Below are 24103 nucleotides of genomic sequence, written 5' to 3'. Positions count from 1 at the left end.
TTACTGGGGTATCTGTTGGAAGACAAGATCATAATTCAGAAGGTAACCATCATTATAGACAAAAAGTTTCTGCTCGAAAGGATGATAGTTAATACTCTGCAGTTTTTCCTTCACCTTCTGCATTACAATGTTAAGTTTACCCTCTTTTCCTGTGCTTGTGTCATAGTAGTAGAAAATCTCTTCTGTTCTGGTGTTCAGAGTACGGGTGGCATACAGAACCCCACACACCATGAATGTGTTAGTAACAGATGGTTTATACTGCTTGGTATGCCAAGTGTTTAGCACCTCAAGTGTGGTGTCGTTGAGTTTGCTAATCACCATGTTACCAGTGCTGGCTTCAGTTGCATAAGTCACCCACAATCCATTCTCATCCACAGCCAAGTCGATATCTTGCCAACCAACATTAGCATAAGAAAAGCGGTTATTATAGGCAGCATCAGGGAGAGTTTGAGTCAAAGCAACTGAGGCAGTGGTCAGGTTAACTTTGGCAATGTTCCGGGAGTTGTACCAGTTGACATACATGTTATTCTTATAAACTACTGCACCACCACCTTGGCCATAGTTTATCCAGTTCTCTCGGATATTTGTGTACAACAGCAAATCATCCAGTGTATTGTAGATTCTATAATATCGCAAAGTTCTCCCATCAGTATCCAAAGGTGCCACCCAGTACAGCCCTTTGCCTGGGTGTTGAGGAGAGTAATCCCGACCCCAGGCGCCGTACAGATAGCTAAATCCTTTCCAGTTGAGCTGAACTATAACCGGCCTGCTGATGTTCACCACACCACCGTGAGCACAGCTCCCTAGAGGAACAAGCAAATAAAAGGGCATTCTTAGAGAAAATGAATGACAAGATACAAACAGTTTAATATCCTAAGAACCTAAGGAATCCATAAACATTTTTCTTGTCAATGTTCAATGACAACCGTGGTCCTGATGGAGAAGAGGCAAAACCTACTCTTGGTTTCTGTCTCAATGCAAGCCCGCTGTCAGTTCTAGAGAGCACTACCTTCTATTTACATGAATGAGCTTTCAATCTGGAAAATGGGGATAATGAAATTCCCAAGAGCCATATTAAAAAGCGTTGAGGGCCCAGAAAGTGGAAAGGAGGACTTGGTGAATTTAATATATTTTCTTCTACGAGAAAGCGTTTTGCCAATATTATTTTATTTCCTTTTCCTTATAGAGAAATCAAGAAAGTAAGATCAGGTGAGAATGCTACCCTATTTTCATAAAGCCAGAAGTTGCTATTCACCAGGGTCAGGGAGAATTGGGATGAAGGAGAAGTCTGTCCTAGGCAAGTCTTTCTTCCCTTCACCCTCTGCCCTTCCCTGGGACCCCAAGGGCATATCCACACCAGGTACCAATGATGCCCCAAGCTACTCTCAAAAGAGGAAGTTTGTACTATGGCATTTTAAAAGATACAGAAAGATGGTCTCCTAATGGACCTCTAAGAGGTCCTCTAACGGTCCTCTAATGGTGGGATTTCAGCCTTGAGAAGCCATGGAAGTTATTATAGGGCAACATTGCCTGCTCTGTGCCCAAAACATAGCCGATCGCATAGATCACTTGGTGACCCATCTCACTGCACAGTTACAAGTGGGCCTTGCTGTTCATAAGCCATAGTCTACTGTGCCACAGAATGACAGGCAAGCACTTCGTCGTTCCCATTCTGTTGCTGTCACTGTCACAATGTGTACAATCAAGTGGGACCAGACTCACCGGTCCCTGAATCTACATTCTCTGTAACACTTGGGTGCATAACTCAGTCTGGGCAATTTGGCCCTTTGCAGAGCCCTCCCTCTGAAATGCCTGCCAACCCAGACCATTTATGAGCTATAAAAAATAAAATAAAATTCCTCCAGTATTTTTACAATAGCTATCTAAAGATTTGAACACACATTTTCTGGAATCTTAACAAATACCCTTAAAAAACTGGTCATAAATTTTATTGGAATTACAGAGAAAAGTCAACTTCAGATACATTTGAGATCATTTTCCCTCCTCCTTTAAATGCTTGGAGGGAATCAAGGAGCCATGGAGAGTGTGTGAGGTGGGCTTGGGCCAGAAGCAGAGCTCCAAAGAATTGCCCGAGATTAACATTGTGGGGAGCAAGGGGGTGCAAAGCATTCGCCTCTGAGTCCCGGCCTCTGACACATATGGAAAGACCCATTCCTTTCCTTGCTAAATGCCTCCCCTTTCTCCCCTCCTCATTCAAGGACTGTTCAGAGATGAAACCATCACTAGAAATCCTGCTTTTATTTTTCCAATCTGTTGGGGCTTTTTGGTCCTGGAATTAAATACGTGCTCCTTAAATGCTCTCATAAATCCGCAGTTGGTGGGAAAGCCAGCCAGCCATACAACAGGTAGAGAAATGAAACCACTCTGTACCCAACCTCAAATAATTTTGCATATCATTAAGCAGAACACAGTCACGGCTTTATTTTAATAATGCATGCACCATTTCATAAATAAAAAAGCAACGTGTGTTCAGCTAAGAGACTGCTCTCCTCTAAAGAAATAATAAAATTATAAATTATTATTTCCTCTTCTAAAAGTGATCTCTCAGATGAATGCTTGTTTGCTTTTGTTTATGAAACAATGCATGAATTATTAAAATAGAGTTAGCGGTGTGTTCAGCTTAATGATAACAAAAACTGTTTGAGTTTCCATATGTTACAAACTGGATTTTCTAGTTAAAATACCTTCCCGAGAACTTATTTATTCAACTACACTTCACTCTGAAGAAATAAAAGAAAGTCACTTTTTCCTTGCAGGTTAGAAGACTCAGGCATTATTTGCTTAATTGAATCTTGCCCTCCTTGAAAGGAAAGCTGCCAAACCAACAGCAACAAATTATTTAAGGAAAACTTACGAGGCATATAACACATTCAAGTATTTTATCATGGGATTAAAGAAAATAAACTATTCTGTCCTAGATGTGGAAATCCTTAGATATGAAGGAACCAAAATAAACTTCTCTTAAAAATCACTACTACTACTACTACTAACGTCTCATCATTTCACAAGTTGACCAGGTGATTAAAATTGTACCTGGTATAAATATTAAAACTGTATGTCATTTAAATCTCTTTTCCTCACCCCACAACAACTCTAAACATCTCCTGTCCTTTTTGTTATCCTCTCTTTATCCTCTATCTCCTTTAGACCATTTTTAGAGCCCTGGCTCTCATCAAAGGAAGTGGAAATAAGAAGAAAACTAAGTATTCTTGTATTCTACAGATGTGGCTACAGCAGTGACAAACTGCTGACAAGGCTATGGCGGGTTTCCTCGACTCCTGGCGACAAACCGTCTTAGAAATATGAGTGAAACTGACAGCCGGCCCAGTGCCCACTGCTCATCTAGCGCAAGCAGAGACCCCATCCGCCCACCCTTTCTACACCAAGCTTCTCCCCGCCCTTTCTAATCTTGTACCCCTTCCCAGCCTGCATTTCAAGGTCTTAGAGATACTCCATTCCTTTCTTTCTTTATGCCAACTTTATCCTACCACTGGAACAACAGCCCACTGCCCAACCCTGACCCGAGAACTATGAAAAACCAACGAATCATTTTGCACTTCCTGATGGGAGAGAACACACCATAGAAATGAGAACGAAGGTACCCTTTCAGCTACTCCGCAAGCAAAAAAGCCAAGCTAATTTGGTGTTAATCAGGTTGGTGACTTATTGCAACTTTCTTGTCACTCTAGGAATCACAGGTGCACCTCTCTCTCCATTACAGCATCTGTGGAGGGCAGCCTGGTACACTGAAAACATTGCCAGATTCCAGTTCAAATCCTGACTCCGGCACTTATGAACTGCGTATCCTTGAGCAAGTTACCCAACCTTCTGAGCCTCAGTTTCCTTACGTTAAAGGAAAAATAATCATACATACTCTGCAGAATTGTGAGGAAGAGTAGACAGAAGACATGTACATTTGACTCAATAAATGATAACGGTCAGCATTATAATCACATCCATGTTACAACTGAAGGTTTACACGACTGTTTCCCCTCCAAGATAGTGGTTTCTGGAGGTTTCTGTACTTACCCTGATAACCCGAGTGCCCAGAACAGGACCAGCTACCCAGTGACACCAAATTATGTTTGTGGAAATAAAAACTGATTAAATCCCCCAAACTCACCTTACCCTTATTTATAAAACACTAGCTCTTTACCCTGGTACATAACTGAAAGTTTCCAAGAGCCTGGTATTCAATCCACTGAATGTTATGCAGGGAACCCTCTACACCCGATAGCCTTGGTTGGCAATCTCTTCTTTGTCATGCAATTTATTGGATATTGCCATGGTATTCTGAAAATATCCTGGGAGGCCACATGGTGAGACTTAAAATACTCTAACTTGGCTTTTTTAAAGTCTCATGGCCAGTAGCACTTTTTTTTTTTTTTAAAGCTAAAGATTATATACCAGCAGAGGAAACTTAATCTTGGATCCATCAATGCCCTCTCTCACCTGGGCAAGTGAACTTTGAGCAAAGACGATAATACAATTAAAATGGTTATAATCAGAAAATGATTAAGATGAAATGGATATGTGTTACCTAACACTCTGCTCCTCTCTAGCTTGGAATTTTGACTGGTCACCCTACATCTTTCGTGGACCATTTACTGTGCACCTACGATGTGCCAGCACAGATCCTTGCATCTTTGAGCACAACAGTGATGACCCCTGGGCATTCACATCCCATTTTCCTATCTGCAGTCCTTTAGATTCAGGGGGAGAACAGAGAGAAACTGAAGGCAGTTGTTTGCAGGAAAAACAGTTAATGAGCACAAGGCCAATTATTTTAGATTAGAAAGTTCTATGAAATGAAGCAGAAAAGGATGCCATTTGCAGCAGAAGCCATCTATAAAGCACATTTTATTGAGCCCTAATGCTATGTACTGGCTCTCAGATCAAGCTGACCGCTGGGGTAGCGAACTGCAGCTGCCCAGAGGGCCCAAGAGAGCACAGAATTACTTTATAGCTGAAACTTGCATAGAGTGTTTTTTGTTCCGCGCAACTCTGCAGTGAAAAAAAGCAGACAGGCCAGATTTTAAAGTCCCCTAATAGTGAGTAACTTTAATTAAAGTCTCCACAGGCTCACAACTTTGTGGTGCCTGGGGACTTTCCAATTCTGCATTATCAACCAATCCAAACAGAAAGAGAGCAAGTGAAAGAAATTGATTTCAAAACATGACAAAAAGTCAGTTTAATATAAACATCATAAATATAGTATGAACAGAGCTGGAGGAGGGCCAAGTGGCTTGGCAGGGATCCAGCTACAGCCAAGGTTGTGGGAAAGTGAGAGGAAATCTGCGTCCAATTTGTTTAAACAACACAGCTGGGCTGGGCTGGCTCACAAAAGTCTAAGTGTGAGGACGTGGGGGAAAGTTCTAGATAAAAAAAGGCTAACAAAAATACGAAAACAGACTCACTGTTTTCTTCCTTAGATACTAAGCCATGTACTTTCTCCCCCACCGCCGGCCTTGAGTTACTGACGCCTAACCCTCGAGGTCCTGAGATGACAGGGAGCAAGGGGCCTTGCACTTCGGCCTCAGCTCTGTCACCAGCTGCCTGTGTGGCCTCAGGAAAAGCAGTATCCTCACCACTAAGTCCCCTCCTCTGAGACATGACAGCCCTGAATGTTCTCTCCTGCTCTAAAATGTCCTCATTCCAAGGGATGCATAGAAAACTGTGGCAGAAAAAGCTATTTCATGAGGACAATTTGCTGAGGTTTAAAAAGAGAGAGAAAGAAAAAAGGACAGGAGGGATAGAGGAAGGAAAGAAAGATTTGCTCAGGTAGTATCAGGAGTGGTCGCTGCTTGATTCCTGCCCTCAGGGAGCCCTCCGTGGCCCCGCAGAATGAGCTCTCATTTCCAATGACGACGTTGACACCTTTGATCCCAGACCACATTTAGCCTGGTTTGTTAGAGGATAGAGCATGGCCTTTGTCCCAAACCTCCTCTGCATGTCATACTGTGACAGATTCCCAACTGCAGAAGGAGGGAAGGTAGGGCTCTGAACAACACCAAGAGGCTTATAACTGTGGCAGTATTTAATTAAAGCCTTAAAGAAACCAGCGACACTGACAAGGATCCAGAAACGCATGGCCCAAAAGGAAGCAGGTGGTGACAATAGGAATGAATGAAAATAACAAGAGCTGTACGATTTGATTAACAGATACTGTCCCCTTTCAGGCTGAGATGCTCAGGATGTGCAAAGAGAGCTTCCCTATGACCCTGGCTCCAGGGCTGGACCCTGCGGCTTTAGTTCTCCTGGAGGGACGTGCCGGAACACACACGGATTTAGCACTGCTTTTGTTTGCAGCAAGATGTTCACTTCAATTATCCTCATTAACAACAAATACAATCGCCAGTGTATAAATGCCGATCACAGAGCTCTGAGTCTCCCAAGACTTGTTTTATGAATCCTCACAGCAACGCTGCCAAGTAGGTATTACTGTTCTCCCGTTTTACCAAGGAGGAGATTAAGAACCTTTCTGCTGTGGCTACATAGCTGGAAAGTTCAGGCCTTTGGGGTCACAATGCCACGCCCCTGACCCCTACACTCCACCAGTCCATTCAAGGAGGTATTTATGAGCACCCACATCTACGCTACACTTAACCCCCTCCAAGGATGACTCCTTAGAGAGGAACACGCCGTCTTTGCCCTGCAAGAACTCACAGTCCAGGAGGGACGGCAGGACACACCCTCACGTACTGGACATGCGGAGCCATCCGTTAAATCCTCACTGAATCCTGGGAGGCACTCCACAGCACGTGCATTTAAGGAAAGCAGGAAGGAGAAATAAAGAGGTGGACGGAAGGAGGGAAGGAAGGAAGGAGGGATGGAGGATTCAAGGCGTAACCCAGCTCATCACATAAATGAGCCAATCAGCCCTTACAATCCACAGGACAGCCCGGAGGGGAAGCCAAGCGGATTGCAGAGGCTTTCCCCGGGCCCCTGATAACCAGACAATCACCGTAGAGACATTTCTTCTGTGCGCCCCAGGACATGACAGTATGTAGAGCTCTGGTAGGTGAGATTTAAAAGCGGGGAAGAGTAAACTCAGAGCCGCAAAAATCCCATCCTTCCTTCACCTCCACAATCCCAGAGCCCTTCCCCACCCAACCCTTAGCTCCTAATGGGGCCTGGTAAAAATGGGACCCCCTTACCTGGTGCAGGGGGAGGGGGTAGGGCAGGAAGGTTTCCGACTTTAGAGTCCTCACATTCCTTGAGTTTGTTCTTCAGAGCCAGGATTTGTCGGCGAATGGCAAGGACATTGTTTTTATCTAGCGTCTCAAGCTTCTCCACCATGAGAGTCATATTCCTTATCTAAGGAAATCAAAATTCAGAGTGACTTTATATTATTGCGCAATTTCCTTCATAAACATTCAGGGCTGAATATGTCACTTAGGGAAACATTGCCAGAGAATACACCTGAGATTCTTCTGACTGGTTTCATTTGGAAGAATACATTTCATGGTTTAGCGTGAATGCCTGTCAGATTGCAGGCCGATGTGCGTGACAAGAAGAAAATGGCAAAGATTTTAACAGCTTTAATAACAGAGAACAGGCTCCGTCTAAGTATCCACAAGTGTCCATTAAAGTTCATCTCTAATAACCTTCCCCTATAAACTCGTGTTTACTCATGTCGTACTATAATTAAGTTTCTAATGAATGGTGAGGGCCAGAGAAAACCTAAATTCTAAAATACAGAACTGGAATTCTCAATGACAGCCCATGTCATGACTGTGCTAGTAAATTCTCGTTGATATAAATCACCCAAGCAAAAAATCTACAAACAATAAATGTTGGAGAGGGTGTGGAGAAAAGGGAAGCCTATGGTAGTGTTGGTGGGAATGGAAATTGATACAGTCACTATGGAGAACAGTATGGAGGTTCATTAAAAACCAAAAATAGAACTACCATACGACCCAGCAATCCCACTACTGGGCATATACCCTGAGAAACAATTCAAAAAAGAGTCATGTACCACAATGTTCATTGCAGCTCAATTTACAATAGCCAGGACATGGAAGCAACCTAATGTCCATTGACAGATGAATGGATAAAGAAGATGTGGCACATATATACAATGGAATATTACTCAGCCTAAAAAGAAATGAAATTGAGTTATTTGTACTGAGATGGATGGACCTAGAGTCTATCATACAGAGTGAAGTAAGTCAGAAAGAGAAAAACAAATACCGTATGCTAACACATATATATGGAATCTTAAAAAAAAGCAAAAAGGTTCTGAAGAACCTAGAGGCAGGACAGGAATAAAGACACAGCCATAGAGAATGGACTTGAGGACACAGGGAGGGAGAAGGGTAAGCTGGGACGAAGTGAGAGAGTGGCATGGACATATATACACTACCAAATGTAAAATAGATAGCTAGTGGGGAGCAGCCGCATAGCACAGGGAGATCAGCTAGGTGCTTTGTGACCACCTAGAGGGGTGGGATAGGGAGGGTGGGAGGGAGATGCAAGAGGGAGGGGATATGGGGATATGTGTATATGTACAGCTGATTCACTTTGTTATACGGCAGAAAGTAACACACCATTGTAAAACAATTGCACTCCAATAAAGATGTTAAAAAAAATAAAAAATAAATTACCCAAGCATAACATTAATGGGATAGTGTTTATCCACAGAGCTTAAAAGGCTTCGCAAAACATCCTCACAAGAAACTCCTTTAAAGAGGCTTGTGGAGTACGTAGAGAAGCATTCCAAGAGGGATCAGGACTGTGTGATCATTCAAAAGGAGAAACAGACCTAGCAAATCCAAAACCGTGGTCTTCCAGTCCCATGAGGATAAATCCAGAACAGAGAAGACCCCTTGATCTAGCTTGGCCATGGAGTTGTTCACACTTATGTCATCTCCTTTCTAGAGACACTGAAAGGCCATTTGGTTTTGGGGCAGGACTCTGACCATTAGACAACACCTACTCCTCAATCAGCATGTTCCCAACGTGTGTAATTTACTGTTCAAAGCCAGGTGTCCATCCAAAACAGAACACGGGCCTTGCCAGGCGGTCATGAGAGAGTACAGCATTAGACGTCAGAAGAGGGACTCCGAGCCTGATCCTAGCACTTGCTCACTGAAGAGACATTATTAATGCACAAGAAGCGATTTCATTCCTTACCTCCACTTCCAGCTGGTCGACAATCACTGAGCTTCCAACAAAACCGACCTTCAGCTGTTCGATCAGTTTCTCCATCTCCTTCACTTCTACCTTGATCAGCTCAAAGTCCAGTTCAGTGTAAGAAATGGTATCTTTTTCCATGATCTCTATTCGGACGGTTAGGTTTGAAAGTTTCTCTTCATACACGCTGATTAATTGCACATACTCCTTCACCTAGAGGGGAATCAAACAGCTCAAGTCAGTTTTCAGAGCGATGTCATACAGCTTTCCTCCACTAACCAAGTCCTTGGGGACTATTTGATTGCCTTCGATCTTTTTTAATTAAAGAAATGGATCAAAAATATATTTACCTAAATATTTTTAAAAATCTATCCAAATACAAAGAAGTTATTATTACAGTGGGGGAGAGGGTGGATTTTGCACTTGCCTAGACTAAAAATAATTGTGCTGCAGAATCATCCTTCGCAAGTACATTTTAATCTCCATTTTAATGTTTGAAGATACCAGCACCCCAAACTAAACTCGTTTGAATCAGCCTTTTGCCCGCCCTCCTCCGCTTAGTACACATGCTCTAAATCAGGGTTTCCCAACCTCAGCACTATTTCCATTTGGGAATAGATTGTTCTTTCTTGTGGGGGGCTTTTTGTGTAGTATAGGATGTTTAGCAGTATCCCTGGCCTCTAGATGCCAATAGCACCTACCCACCCCCCAGCTGTGACAACCAAGAATGCCCCAGACATTGCTAAATGTCCCCCAGGGGCAAAATCACCACCATCATCCCCTTCCCTCCATTTAGAAACACCGCTCTAAATCTAAGTATTTTCTAGAAGAGGGAGAAATGCTCTGAGAAGAATTCCTTTGTTGATCACCAAATGCAATGAGTTTTGAGCCCCTCTGCCTTCTATAGAGTGACATAAAGACTCAACTTACAAACTATGGTTTTCTCCAGATATATGCCCAGGAGTGGGATTGCTGGATCATATGGTAGCTCTATTTTTAGTTTTTAAAGAAACCTCCATACTGTTCTCCATAGTGTCTGTACCAATTTACATTCCCGCCAACAGTGCAAGAGGGTTCCCTTTTCTCCACACCCTCGCCAGCATTTAGTATTTGTAGACTTTTTGATGATGGTCATTCTGACCCATGCGAGGTATTGTAGCTTTGATTTGCATTTCACTAATAATTAGCAATGTTGAGCATCTTTTCATGTGCTTTTTGGCCATCTGATATCTTCTCTGGTGAAATGTCTATTTAGTAACTAACAAGAACATACTGTATAGCACAGGGAACTATACTCAATATTTTGAAATAACCTATAAGGGAAAAGAATCTTAAAAAAATACATATATATATATGTGTGTGTGTATAACTGAATCACTTTGCTGTACACCTGAAACTAACACAACATTGTAAATCAACTATACTTCAATTTAAAAAAAAAGATCCAACTGACTCCACAATATGTGAGGGTATGTGCAACTGTAAAGTGCACATTTCATTAAGTGCACCCACATATTTATTCCAAGTTTATTCCAAGAACTGATTATTGCAATCAGACCTTTAAATTACACATTTGTTGCATATTTTTGAATGTCTGATCATTAAGTTAAAATACTTCCAAAAATTCCCATGGTGATTTAGTGTATAATTGGAATCTCCAAATGGATATTTCAATAAACACAGTTGGTGGTTCTTTCCGTATCTGATCTCTAAAAGAAATGCCATGGCTTTTTTAAGGACCTGCTCATTAAAAGTTGCCGGTTTTATATTCTTTTTAAAAATGTGAAGAGAAGTAATACTTTTCCCCCAAACTTCACTAATGTCAAGAAGCTGATCCCAGGGCCTGGATGAATTCAGAGCCAGATGTCAGCCTCTAATCTTTCTAATACCAAAAGCAGCCCTAACTTCTGTCCTTTTAGCCTTTCCACTTAACCCCACTGTACAAATTAGACACATAGGCCACGAACCTAAAGGGCTAGGGCTTCAGGCAAAGAGGATTTTAATGAAAGTTGAAAACGCAGCCCTTGGCACTGCTCGTGTATCTCCTTCGGCAACTGATGCTCATTGCCATCAGATGAGGCTGATAAGGCTGGTGACATTTTGGTGGATAAGGAAGTTAAAATATATATATATATATATATATATATATATATATATATATATACCTAGCAAGTCCACCTAGCAAGTCCCACTCAAAAGTACAAACACATATATAAGGTAGCCAGGTTTCAATTCCTCCAAAAATCGGGCATAAAACATTGGCTGTGAGAAAAAAAATAATAATAATGGAGTGCCAACCGATGGCAGAAATGGAAGTTTGCGAAATGAATATTCTTGGCATTTGGTCTTGCCAGCTCTTGGAACGAATGAAACACCCTCAGCTTTCCTGGCACATTTTGGTGGCATATCACAGCTGTTGTTCTATAAAAAATAAGTGGTTCGACTGTCATTTCTGCTAAATAAAATGTGGCACTCCCAGATTCTCACTGCAAACCTCAGAGAACGTATGGTGGGTCTGCCCTGGTTCTGCCCCAAAGTAAAGGGTCTCTACAGATCTGTTTGGGGGAAATCTTGAGGTTCCTTCAAGAACTGGACTTGACTGGAATGTCAAGAATAGCTCCGGGATGTTCAGGAAAATTGGAATCGTCCATGGAGTTACAGAAGGCAGGAGAGAATTTGAGAATGGGCCAGAAAGGCTTCGTGGTGTGAATGTTACTAATTTAAATAGATAGTCTAAACTCTTTACGTGTACGGATCTCTAGTGTTGAGATGGAATGGACAATTCTGGAAACATCCCAACTCTTCCTGGGAGGTGCAGCCTCAGCAGAGGCGCCCAGTTTACCTGGGGATGTGTAGCAAGAATAGACGTCCAGCCCTACAGGGACACTTCCCTGTGTCAACATTTTTCGTGTAAAGCTCCCCATCACTACAAGTTTGAGCTTTAGACGACTCATCTACACTTGCCCTCAAACGCTCAGCCCTTCATTCAGAGCTCCCATTCTTCTGTTCGTTATGCACGTATCATGTCATTGATGGGTTCTAAGCATTAAAGTCTCTTTGGGGTGTTGTTGCTCTATACAGTCAATGTAATAGATAAGGATGCAGCCCAGGTGGCTATTAAGCTAAAGAATTAGTTGGCTTGTGTTTCTGCCAGTTCCTCAAAACCTGTGATCGTCACCATAGCTAGATTAACTGAAATAAATAAAGGTACTTTGCCACATACTGTCATCTTAATATATTTTTTAACAACAAGATTAGTTGAGCTTGAATTGGCCGTCAAGACATATGAAGCACTCTGCAGCTAGATCCACCTAAGCTCAAATCTGGCTTCAGTACTTTGTGGACAAATCACTTAATTTCTCTAAGCCTTCATTTCCTCCTATAAATTGGAGGTAACGGTAACAAGCTCACACGATGATTGTAAACTCTAGAGATAATGTATATTAAGTGCCTGGTGTAATGGATGCCCTATAAGTTACAGCAATTATTAGACAGTGATTTCAGGTTTTTTTCAATCTGACCTTTTAATTTATTATATTTCACTGCACAAAACGTGGCTCAGTAGACGTTGTTTGTTTATGGGTTGCCTAAATGTCTCCCAGGCTGCCTCAACCCTTTCATGCATGAGGAACTATTAGCAAAAGTGTCATATTAAATAACTCGCCCCAAAGACCATAACCCTCTAGAGAAAAAAAAATTCTGAGTTGTCTCCTTTCTAAGTACAGTTACACAGGGACATCTCATAACCACAGAAAAGTATAAAATGCTTTCAGCATCTTATGCAGAGGCCGTCCCTGTCTTCTCCATGTCCTGACAGATAATGAATCAATGTAAGGCAGTCCAAATCCTTTTCTACTGGCCTGCCCAAACGGGCGTTCCCCCAGGCCTCTAGATAAACAGTGATTTCCAAGGCAACCTAGGGACAGCTATAGTAATTCACCTGGAAACTCAAAAGCCCTCACTGAAGAGATAATTTTGGATGGAAGGCATTACTGACCTGGTGCATCTCTTCTTAGAGCATGATAACCGCACGGCAGAGAGGAAAGATAATGATTGAAAGAGAATGATTCCGGGGCTTCCCTGGTGACTTAGTGGTTGAGAGTCCGCCTGCCGATGCAGGGGACACGGGTTCGTGCCCCGGTCCGGGAAGATCCCACATGCCGCGGAGCGGCTGGGCCCGTGAGCCATGGCCGCTGAGCCTGCGCGTCCGGAGCCTGTTGCTCCGCAACGGGAGAGGCCGCAACAGTGAGAGGCCCGCGTACCACAAAAAAATAAAAAATAAAAAAATAAAAAAGAAAGAAAGAGAATGATTCCGAAGACCGAGATTCCTGATCTGGCTTAAGCAGCCAAAAGACCTTTACATTTATGTCTCTTTACCCTTATGAGCCTCAGTTTTTCCATCCCTACAATGGGGAAAAGAACACTGGCTTATATGCCTTAAAGGGTTGCTTGAGAGTAGAACGGGAAAGCGCAGAGGGAAGCTATTACTGCTATTGTTGTTATCCTCACCTGTCACACCCCGAATCCATTATGCAAATCTCAGTGGGCAGGTCAATTCCTTTCTTAGGCTTCAATCATGAATTATTTTTAGAACCAGCTACTGACACTTTCGAACTGAAAGTTTTTCCACCTACTCCACACTTCTTCCCTGCCAATTATTAGCAAGGCAGATACCACCTGCCCCCCCTTAACAGGATTGGAATGAAATGTCCCAGACTCACAAAACTCTCCCTGGAGCAGCCTGGGGTTTCAAACTGCCGTTCACATCCCTGCCAGCCAAGAAGACATGCAGATCAGTAGCTCCCACTATTTCAAAGCAAATGACTCTAACTGAAAAGATCTTTACCTAGGATTGCCTCCACTTGTTATGTTTTTATGCATAACTTCTTATCTGTACTTGATTATGCTATGAATATTAATGACTGGAATTTATAATTTAGTTCTGTGCCTTTTCTGCTGATTAATTCAAGGACATTTTATTTCTTAAGAAGCTAGGTTCCTGGAGTTGTCAAACACATTTTCCTGGACACTTGTTTAAACTTAGAATATTTATCTACCAATTGAGGTTGAAAGCAGGGGCTCAGCCTCATCAGAACTTTTGTCTTAAAAGAGAGCTAGGCTCAATGTTGAGGTAGCTGAGCTGAAATTTCTTGGGAAAACCTATTTTGAATCTTGCAGGGAAGCCAGAGCTCCTTGTAAGTAAATTAATGGAATGATATTAAATAATGCATAATGTGATGATAGCCTAGCTTGGACTTCACCTGTACAGAAGATGGAAGTTCTTTTGGTTGATTTTTAACTTGGCTAAAAAGGTTAAAGGGGTCAAAACTGGAATGTCAAGTTCATTGCTCCAGCCAGCTCAGAGAAGGGCTAACCCCGTGAGATGACTTCCTCTGGCTGGAGAAAGCAGTAATCAGGGGCTCAAGTGGAGGTTTTTATCAAGGCTGAGCCACCTACTAGTCTCATTTCAAATTCCCAGGGAAGCCTTCGGTTTGGGGCTAATGCTGGATGCATCTGATGTAATGTCCCTGCTGAGACAATAGAGGCTAACCCCAAGAAAGAGAGAGAGGGAGAGAAGAAAGAGAGTGAATTGAGAAGAGAAAATAGGAGGAAGAGAGAGGAAAAGAGGGAGGAAGGAAGGAAGATGAGAGGGAGATTTGTGGGAGGGGTGGAGGAGAAGGAAGGGGAAAGTCCAAAAGCAAGAGAAGACCAAAAAAAGTAAAAAACAAAAACAAAATAAGAAGGAAAAGGGAAAGAAAGGACTGTGGCAAGAGGAGAAATAGAAATGAAGGAAAGGAGGAATGGAATAGAATAGGCTGAAAAAAATGCAAGGGCAGGAAGATAGAACATAAAGAGGACAGAGGAGAGGAAAGAAAAGAAGGCAAAGCTGGAGGAATGACCAAGAAGAAGACCAAAAGGAAGAAACCACAAAACCAAATACAGATTTCAGAGTTGAAATTTACAGGGAGAACTCAGGCTTCTTTCCAGCTGCACACACACCATGATATTGAAGCGAGTTTATCCTGTGGCGTGACTCATCTCCATCCCATCTTCTCCCTGTGCTCTCACTCTTCCTGCTGTAAAGAACTCCATAGGTTGCTGTGAAATAAATGCTAAAGCTTCCATTAGATGCAAATGTGCTCTTTGATACAGTGAAGAAAGGCTGCTTATAAAGTCCTGAATAAAAAGTATTTTGTTTGTTCTTAACAAGATATTGTTGGAAGAGGAAAAAAGAATAAAATACTTACTTTAGAAAACTCTTTCTCGAACTTCTGGGAGATAGTTTGAGCTATGATTTCCAAGCGTTCCACTCTCTCCACAGGAAAGGTGGTGTCTGGCAGGATAACAGAGCACTGGCAGGTCCCACGGTCATCCTTGGAGCCAGTGAAGTTGGAAAACGACTGTAAATAAAAATAAGTTCAACATCAGTAATAAGCCGGGAAATGAGCCTTTGGCAAGGGAAGTGACAGAAACTGGCTTGTCAAAAGAGTGCTCAGAGGCAAGCGAGTGGAGTTCAATACATAAATGAATGGAATCATAGAAACACCCCAAAGCTGCTGCCATGTCTCCCAAGTGTAGCTCAGTGTTCAGTCACCTCTCCACCTGTTAAGCAAACCATATCATTCTCCTTTCTGGAAGAGTCTTTAAGGAAACTACTACTGTCCCCATGTAAGGAAAAAGAAATAAAGAAATGATGAGAAGACTTCCCTGTTGGCGCAGTGGTTAAGAATCTGCCTGCCAATGCAGGGGACATGGGTTCGAACCCTGGTCCAGGAAGATCCCACATGCCGCGGAGCAACTAAGCCCATGTGCCACAACTACTAAGCCTGTGCTCTGGAGCCCGCGAGCCACAACTACTGAGCCCACACGCCGCAACTACTGAAGCCCACGTGCCTAGAGCCCGTGCTCCGCAACAAGAGAAGCCACCGCAATGAGAAACCCACGCACCGCCACGAAGAGTAGCCCCGTTCGCCACAACTAGAGAAAGCCTGCGCGCAGCAACAAAGACCCAACGCAGCCCAAAAATATAAATAAATAAATTTATTAAAAAAAAAAAAAAGAAGACGGGATGAAAGTCCTAAGTTGGCAATTCTACCACTTACTGGACCTGAATTCTCTTTAAGTCTCTGTTTCCTTATCTGTCAAGTAGATATAACCTGCTTCACAGGGTTGTTCCCAAGAGGAACAAAGTAATGTAAACCAAGTCCCTGGCACGTGGTAAGTGATCAGTAAATGTCACTCTCCTTTTCCTTCTACACCCTCATTTCCTTTTCCACACTTCTACCCCAGCCCCAACCCAATGCCTTTCAGGAAAGTAAGAAAAACATCAAGGATGTGGGTTACAGTGAAGCTATGCAATGCAAATTCACATCCTCTCTTCACCTGGGAAAGTGTATAATTAACATCCTTCAAAATGGCGACAAACCAGCCATTTGTTAAAAACTGAGCAATGTATGAGTTTGAAGATTTTGTGCAAATTCTTTTTAAGTTTTCCGGCTTATCACTTGCAGAAAAGTCATTTTTAAATATTTGATGTTTCTTTAATATATTCAGGCTCCCACTTCGGTGCCACTGAATATTTTAAAATGACAGGTTTGAAAGATCCTGTTTTTCTTTTGTCCCCTTTGAGCTTCCCCAAGGGGATCCCGGCACAATTAACATTTATTTATTGCTACAATTTCCTTACAGAGTAACTCTTGGCGGCCGACTGACTGCCTTTCAATGATCTTCTCTGACGGCCAGCCCAAAACTCACCTGTGGAACATCAGCCCGAAGGGTCTTTTTCTGAAACTGCCAAGGGGAGAGCGATGGTTTTCAGAGTTTGAAGAAATGCAGGCTACACTTCTCAATATTTCAGAGGTCAGCTGGCTGTAGCTGAGGTTGTGTGCTCTGTGATTTAATGTCTACCACCTTCCCTGATTCTTGAACAAGCTGGACTTGGATGCTTCTATAATCAAGATCTAGTCCATCAGTGACCTCTGAACCAATTAATTCAGGCTTTTGCAGCCAAATTGCTTGTTATTTTAACCTAATCTTCTATAAGATGAACAAACACACACACACACACACACACACACACACACATATATATATTTGTACCCAAAACTCTCTATGCCACATTAATTCTTGACATTGGCCTCAACTTTCTTTGCCAATCACACCCCACACCTGCAAAAACTGGGGAGTAAGGAGGAGGGACAAGCAGGTTTATGCTGAACACTGTGGCTGGGAGGAGGGTAAGGGAAAGGTCTTTGCCAGGGACAAATAAAGACTAGACAAGCCACACCAGGAGCCTGGCAGAGAGCAGCTTCCCTGGGAACCAGTTTTATCACTCCCACGGAAGGTAGAAAGACTCCAGCTCAAGCATGCCAAGGCTTTTGCAGGAGGACCTGTCCATGCCATCATGGACTTTTGAAGAAATAGCTTATTATAATAACTGTCTACCAAAAAAACGGTCTTGCATCGCATTTTGACAAGGGGAGGTCGATTAGCTGCACAAGACAGGGTTGGACCATTCTGAGAGTTCTTGGAAAAGCTCTGGCAACTCCATAAACAGTAGAGATCATCCAGCAGTCTCTAGACAATCAACTAGAAACTACTAGCTCACAACTTTTTCATCCTGAAGTTCACCTGAAAGGCAGGCAAATAATTATGAGACCTGCTGATAGCCATTCCGCTGTCTTGTATTGCACATCTCTGTCCTGGCACAGTGGACTTCCCGCCTTCCATCCTTCTTATCATCAGTCCAGCATGCTCAGCTGACATCCAAATGGTCCATAAGTTTGATCAGTGTTTCCCATTAGAGATATTTCTGTTCCTCGCACTCAAAGACCATGAAACTAATGGCGATGGGTCTCTTTCTGTGGCAAATGCTTAATCTCTATGTGAGTGTCACATGGGGGACAGGAGACAAAAAGAAGCCCTTGTCCCCTTGGCCTTTGGAAGGGTATGTGATCCCCCTGTGGACCCCACAGACACCTTACACTGATCAGTTCTCACTCGGCCTGTGTTCAATTCACATTTACTGGTGTCTACAGCTTGCCAGGCTCTGGTCTGGAGCCGGACAAATAAGAGACAAATAAGACCCACTTCCGGCCCCGTGAATCAGGCCCCTTGTCATTATGAAAGGCTTAGTGTCTTTTTCCTCAACAAGCCCTTTAGCCTGATGACAAAAGCATGTGACTCGAGGTTCTGGCTCTTGCCAGTTGCTGTGTGAGGCGAAGCACCGAGGCTTTTCTTGCCTGTGAGTTGAGGACCGAGATAGCAGCTCTCCCCTCTTTGGAGGGCGACACCTGAGGCTGGCGGAGTGCTCTGAGCACGCCAGCGAAGGCGCGACTCACATTTGGGATCTCAGGTTGCAATTGGTTCTAATTAGCAGCCAAGTCTAAGTGCCTGTAAAGATTCAAGGCATAAAATAATGGTACTCAACATTTTCAAAGTACAGAAAATGATATGTTTGGAACTTGCTCAATGACAGTTATAAAGGGGTTTTCCACCACTTTCCAAAGAGCTCATCAAGCAGCCCTAGAAAACTGGGTTTATAGCGGAAGTGACACCTAGCCTGCCATAAAAAAGAAGTTGGAGTCGTGATATTAACTCACCAGAGGGAGATAAGTAAACCAGGAAGGAAATTAAAAACTCTAAGTATAATTTAACTACTGTTAATGGTAGTTAATATTTATCTTATCTTTTAAATATTTATCTTCTTACCAAACAACAGACACTTTGAGTTTCTCTGTTTCTTGACCTATATTTTCTTTCCTATTACGTTAGCTGATCACCTTACCTAAAAGCCAGTTTCTGATTGGTGATAAAACCTCACAATATACTATTAATTTTCATTTTAATTTTTTTTAAATGCTAACCAGTTCTCATTGTCCCCAGAAGCCATTTAGTATCATGGAATAAAATGATATGTCTGATTTCTGGCTACAAAGAATCTTGGTTCATATTCATGATTCCCAAACCATTCCCTTCTTCAAAATAAGCACTTTAAATCTATACTCCATGAAAATATAGAAGGCTGCATGGAGAGAGATGGTGAAGAGCATGAACAACTAAGTTTGAGCTGTATCACTGGCTAGTTTATTGACTTTAAGCCAATGATTTCATCTCACTAAGCCTCAGTTTTCACATCTCTAAAATGGGACAATTAATTGTACTTACCTCTGAGGTTAAATAAGATAATATATATTATGCACTTAACGTAGTCCTGACATTTATAAGGCACTCAGTAAACATCGTTACTGCCATTTCTGAGCCCTATCCAAACCATTTCATTTCATAATTGACAAGTTTTCATTGCCTTTGAGGTTCTGATGGCAAAAGGAAAACAAAAGTCTTTTCCTCCTCTTTTCCCGTTGGCCCTTCCATTCAGATGATCCTATAAACAGTGACCTGACCTGTGAGTAAAGATCATAGAAGTACAGAGGACAGCCTCAGGGGAAGTTAAGATTCCCCCACCCCAAATCATACCTTAGCAAGGAAAGCCTAGGTTTCTCAGAGCAGGACTCCTACAGAGAAGCCCGGAGCTGATGGAGGGAGGAGCTGCTTCCTGCACCCTAACTTCTCACCCCTCTGTGCCTATTTCCCTTTCTTCAAAGGAGATCCAAAGAGGGCTCATCCCCTAAAGACCGAGGCTCACTGCACGTTGTAGAGATGTGGGCTAGCTGGACCAGTCCCTTTCTAGTGCATGCTTTGTTTTTCATTTGTTTGTTTGTCTTGTTTGTTGCTACTGCTATCGTCATTTTGAACTGGAAATCGCTCTTAAGATCCCTTATAAGAAAGACTAAAAAGAGCTAACACTCCTCCAGGGAACTATGCATGTGTAACAACACTTTCCCAAGGACCAGGGATTCCTTCTCTTCCTTCTGTCACCCATCTCCCTTACAAACAGGCTCAGAGAAACTCTCAGGTCTCCAACCAAAGCACCGTGGGTCCCTGATAGCCGCAAATCAATTAGACACACTTTTCTGGAGCGTCTACTAGCAGGGCTCATCCCCTAACAGCTGGCATCTGGGAGAGAACCCAGGCATCTTCATTTTTCTTAGTCCCCTCCGCCCCGCCCCGATTCTAAGGTGCAGCCAGGTTTGAGAACCTCTTGAAAGCTTAGATTCTTTCCCTAAAGCCCCCAGCCGGAGAACCGAAAGGCTGTCTCTCCTGCTAACAATTTAATTATTTTACCCAGGTTTTAATTCATTTTCAGGGCACCTACAATTAACAAAGGGAGTCGTAACTCTGCTCCAGTGTTCAGGCCTAGCCATCCGTGAAATTATATTCAGTTCCCCCAAAAAGGCAGAGGAAGGGAAGGAATGCAGCTATCAGACTCTGGGGCATCCTCACCTGGGACTCGAAGCCGGGGGTGGACCAGCCAGAGCCAGAGGCGGAGGTGGAGCTGAAGTCAGAGGTGAGTAAGGAGGTGGAGGCGGTGGTGCGGAAGTGGGTAGAGGTGGCGATGGTCCCACCGACACTCGCAGTATCTGAGTGGAGGAGGCACAGAAGGGCCAGCAGGCAGGGGAGGCCCGGCTTCATCTTGTGCTCTAGGCTGGAGCCACTAGCTGCTGCAGGAGCTCCAGGGCTTCTTATAGTGCCCAGTGGGGATTTCCCCCCGGGCCAGTGTGCAGGGAAAGAGGAAGCTGCCAGAGAGCACGTGACTACCCAGGAAGGTGAGGACAGCCGGGAACTTGCGTCACCTGCACATCGGGTCCTGAGCCCCACTCTGCCAGCTGCCCTTGAATCTGGGTCTCTCCTACCAAATCTTAGCTCAAATGCGCTTTTGCAAGCCCAATATCTGGTTTCCGACTTGACGCTTCCTTGAAACAGACGGGATGAAAGTAGTCTTTGTGGATGAAGAGCTTGGGGACCCCAGGAAGGAAAAGTAAGCCTCAATCTTTTGCCCAGAAGCCATCTCTATTTGTCCCCTGCCCCCCCCCCATTGTCCTGAATGCGGCTTTCCGGGGAAAGCTAGGGAACTCCATCTAGAGACTGTGACTCTCCCCAGGGGATTCCCTCTTCACTGGCTACTGCCCAGGCTGTCTCTGACCGCTCCCTTGCAGTGTCTGCTTCCACACAGAGTTCTATCAACAGCCCCACTCAGAAGGAGACACCAGCCATGTGTCTGCCCTGGGACTTCAGTCAGGGCTCTGCGCTGTCAATCACCCGGCCCTGTGAGCTTGACAGAGGAGAAAGAACCCAAGCAGGAGGCTGCCCCAGACCCAGTTCGGGAGGCCCATGGTTGAACAGTTTCTTTCTCCAGAAGGTTCTCTCTTGACCTCCTTATCCCAGACCCTGTTGTGAGCTGGTTAGGCATTCAGGAGCTCAAGGTGTATTCCTGAAACTGAGAGATAGGAGTGGTCTTCAGACCCATTTACACCCCTCCACCATTTCACACACCTCTGTGACCTCTGCCCTCCTTCCTGCAGGGGAAAAAGGGTGTTGGCCTGAATATTCAAAACCAGCTCTCTCATTTAGTCAGTGGCATTAGGCAAATCACTGAGCCCCCTAGTGTTATAACAATTCCTAAATCATTAGAATTAAATGAAATATTGTATAAGAAGTTGCTTATAAGCTTTGAAGTGCTATACAAATGTCAGATTTTTTTGTGTGTGCTTTTTTGGTTTTATTTTTAATTTCCTAAAGCCCAGCTCAATATGGAAGGTGTTTGGGTTCGAAACAGGGAAAGAAGGTCCCTGCCCCTCACTGTCCCCACCCCCGGGCCAGGAGCAGTGCGGAAGACCTGGTCTGAAGGGTTCTTGCACCTCAGGGGCTGCACAAACTCTCAGAATCAACACTGTACTCATGTGAGAAGCAGGGTCTTCATTGAAACACACCTGACCAGCCACACAGGGCGCCTTCTCAGGGCAACTTTATACCCACATTCACGTGGACGTGGTGATAGGCAGTTAGAGCAGGCCCAGGAAGGTCAGGATCATTTTCCCAGAAGTTTTCTGGAAGCAACGGGGTCTGCTTACCTTATCTGCTCTAAGGCAATGTGCAGTGAAGATGGAGGTCAGGGACAGGGGATCCATGGCCATCTGTTAGAGGAGAGGAAGAATATTTCTTTTCTTTTTTCTTGAAGTATAGTTGATACAATGCTGTGTTAGTTTCAGCTGTACAGCAGAATGGTTCAAATTTTTATATATGTGTGTGTATATATGTATACTCTTTTTCAGATTCTTTTCCATTATAGATCATTACAAGATATTGAATATAGCTCCCTACTGCTGTACAGTAGGTCCTTGTGCTTTATCTGTTTTATATATAGTAGTATATGTATGAGAGTCCAAAATTCCTAATTTATAAAATTAGGAGGAGTATTCTGAAGCCCCTACCTCTCCTATTCTGCCCTATAGTGGGTTGTCAGATTTAGCAAACAAAAATACAGGACATCCAGTCCAACTGAATTTCTAAAAAGTAACGAATCATTTTTTAGTGTAGGGATGTTCCATACGATATATGTGGGACATACCTGTGCTAAAATAACGATAGGCTGTTTACGTAACAGTTGAATTGAACTGGATATCTTGTGCTTTGTTGGGGAACCTGACCACCGAAGGCTGATTGCTCCACCTGGGCACGGCCTCCTGGGAAAGGATGTGAGCTGTGAAGCTCACTGTTCCCTACCAAAGCAATTCAGCTTTGGCCCCTTTGGCAGAGTGGTCTGGCCACTGAGACGTCTGGCCCAAGACAGGAAAAGCGGATGGCATGTGTGAGAGTGGAAATTGGTGAACTGAACCCATTATCCTGAGATTGAACACCATGACTATGAATAGAGAGAGGAAAGCTTCCTCTGCTTCCCATCGTGGTTTCCCTCTTCCTCCTGCTTCCCACCAAAGCAAAGGGCAAAATCTCTTCTCTGTTGCTTGTAGCCTCTGTCTGTGGGTATAATGAGCTTTCCTTGCTCCTTTTTTCAAGGAACATGTCAGTGCCCTTGTCAAATAAATAAAAAATCTCATTAACAATGGCAGCCCGTAGTCATGACTACCTTTAGAGCCCTCTATGACCAATCCTTTAGGAGACCCTTTTCCAGAGGGGCTGCAGTCCTGCAGGAATGAGGCAGCAATTCTCTCAAACACAAGTGTGCCCTAGGCAGGAAGATACTCCCCCTCCCCCTCCCCCCTCCCTCCCTGCCTCCCCCCCACACCCCGCCTCCCTGCCACTGCCTCACAAGCTTCTTTGTTCCTGTGTGCCTCCATAGTTTTCAGATTCTGTACTATTTGGTAGCAGCAAATGCACAAAAGCATTGATGATGACTCAATAATGAGATTATTAATAATAAGAGTTTGATCAGCTCTTCTGCAAATATCTTTGTCCAAAGAAACAACAAGTTTCCTGGTAATTTGACAGACTGAAAGACAGGAAGAAATTATCAGCACTGCAAAGCAAACAGTGTATTAATATAAAAATTTATTCTGACAATGGGCTCCTTCTAAAGGAAGAGGTCACTGAAATTCACTTGAGTAACACTGTATTCTTCACTGACAGCTTGAAGGAAAGTTACTGTGTGTGCATTTCATTAGGGGAATTCCCTAAAGCTGTACTTTTTGACCAGTTGCAACACACAGGAAAAAATAATCATATAGATAAAGCCTTAATTTAATCCCCCGTCATTAAAAAGCAATGCCAAACATACCATGGTACTTTCAGAAGACAGTGTCTTTAGGGTATCTGGTCTATAAAAAGACAATAGAGCCCAGTTTAGCCAACAGACTGACTACAGAGGTTGTGCTGGGGTGACCCTTTCCACGTCTGTTGACCTCCAGACAAGGAGATCTGGAGGTTGGAGATGGAGGTGTTCAACACCTCCACCAACCCTCGAATTGCTATTAGCAATACTAGAAATGATGTGTAAAAATAGTAATCAACTGACATCATTCATGTACCCTGGAGAGAAGGTTAATGGTGTGTATGAGGCCTTCATTAACAATGTGTATCAGGCCCCACTCTG

The 24103-nt window shown here is 43.5% G+C and overlaps 1 protein-coding gene across 1 annotated transcript; it reads right to left on the bottom strand.

The window, feature by feature from the left end:
• On the bottom strand, nt 1-20688 carry OLFM4 (olfactomedin 4; the record flags this gene model as incomplete). Its single annotated transcript, XM_082859263.1, has 6 exons — nt 1-803; nt 7179-7338; nt 9157-9369; nt 15405-15557; nt 16912-16947; nt 20500-20688. The coding sequence occupies 6 exons, from the start codon at nt 20686-20688 to the stop codon at nt 1-3; spliced, it is 1554 nt and encodes a 517-aa protein (XP_082715389.1).
• Nucleotides 20689-24103: the final 3415 nt, after the last annotated feature.

This window comes from Leucopleurus acutus, assembly GCF_964270905.1.
Source record: "Leucopleurus acutus genome assembly, chromosome: 18".
NCBI classification, from domain to species: Eukaryota; Metazoa; Chordata; class Mammalia; order Artiodactyla; family Delphinidae; genus Leucopleurus; species Leucopleurus acutus.
Note: the sequence above shows the minus strand (reverse complement) of the source record. Positions and strands in the feature narration are given on the sequence as shown.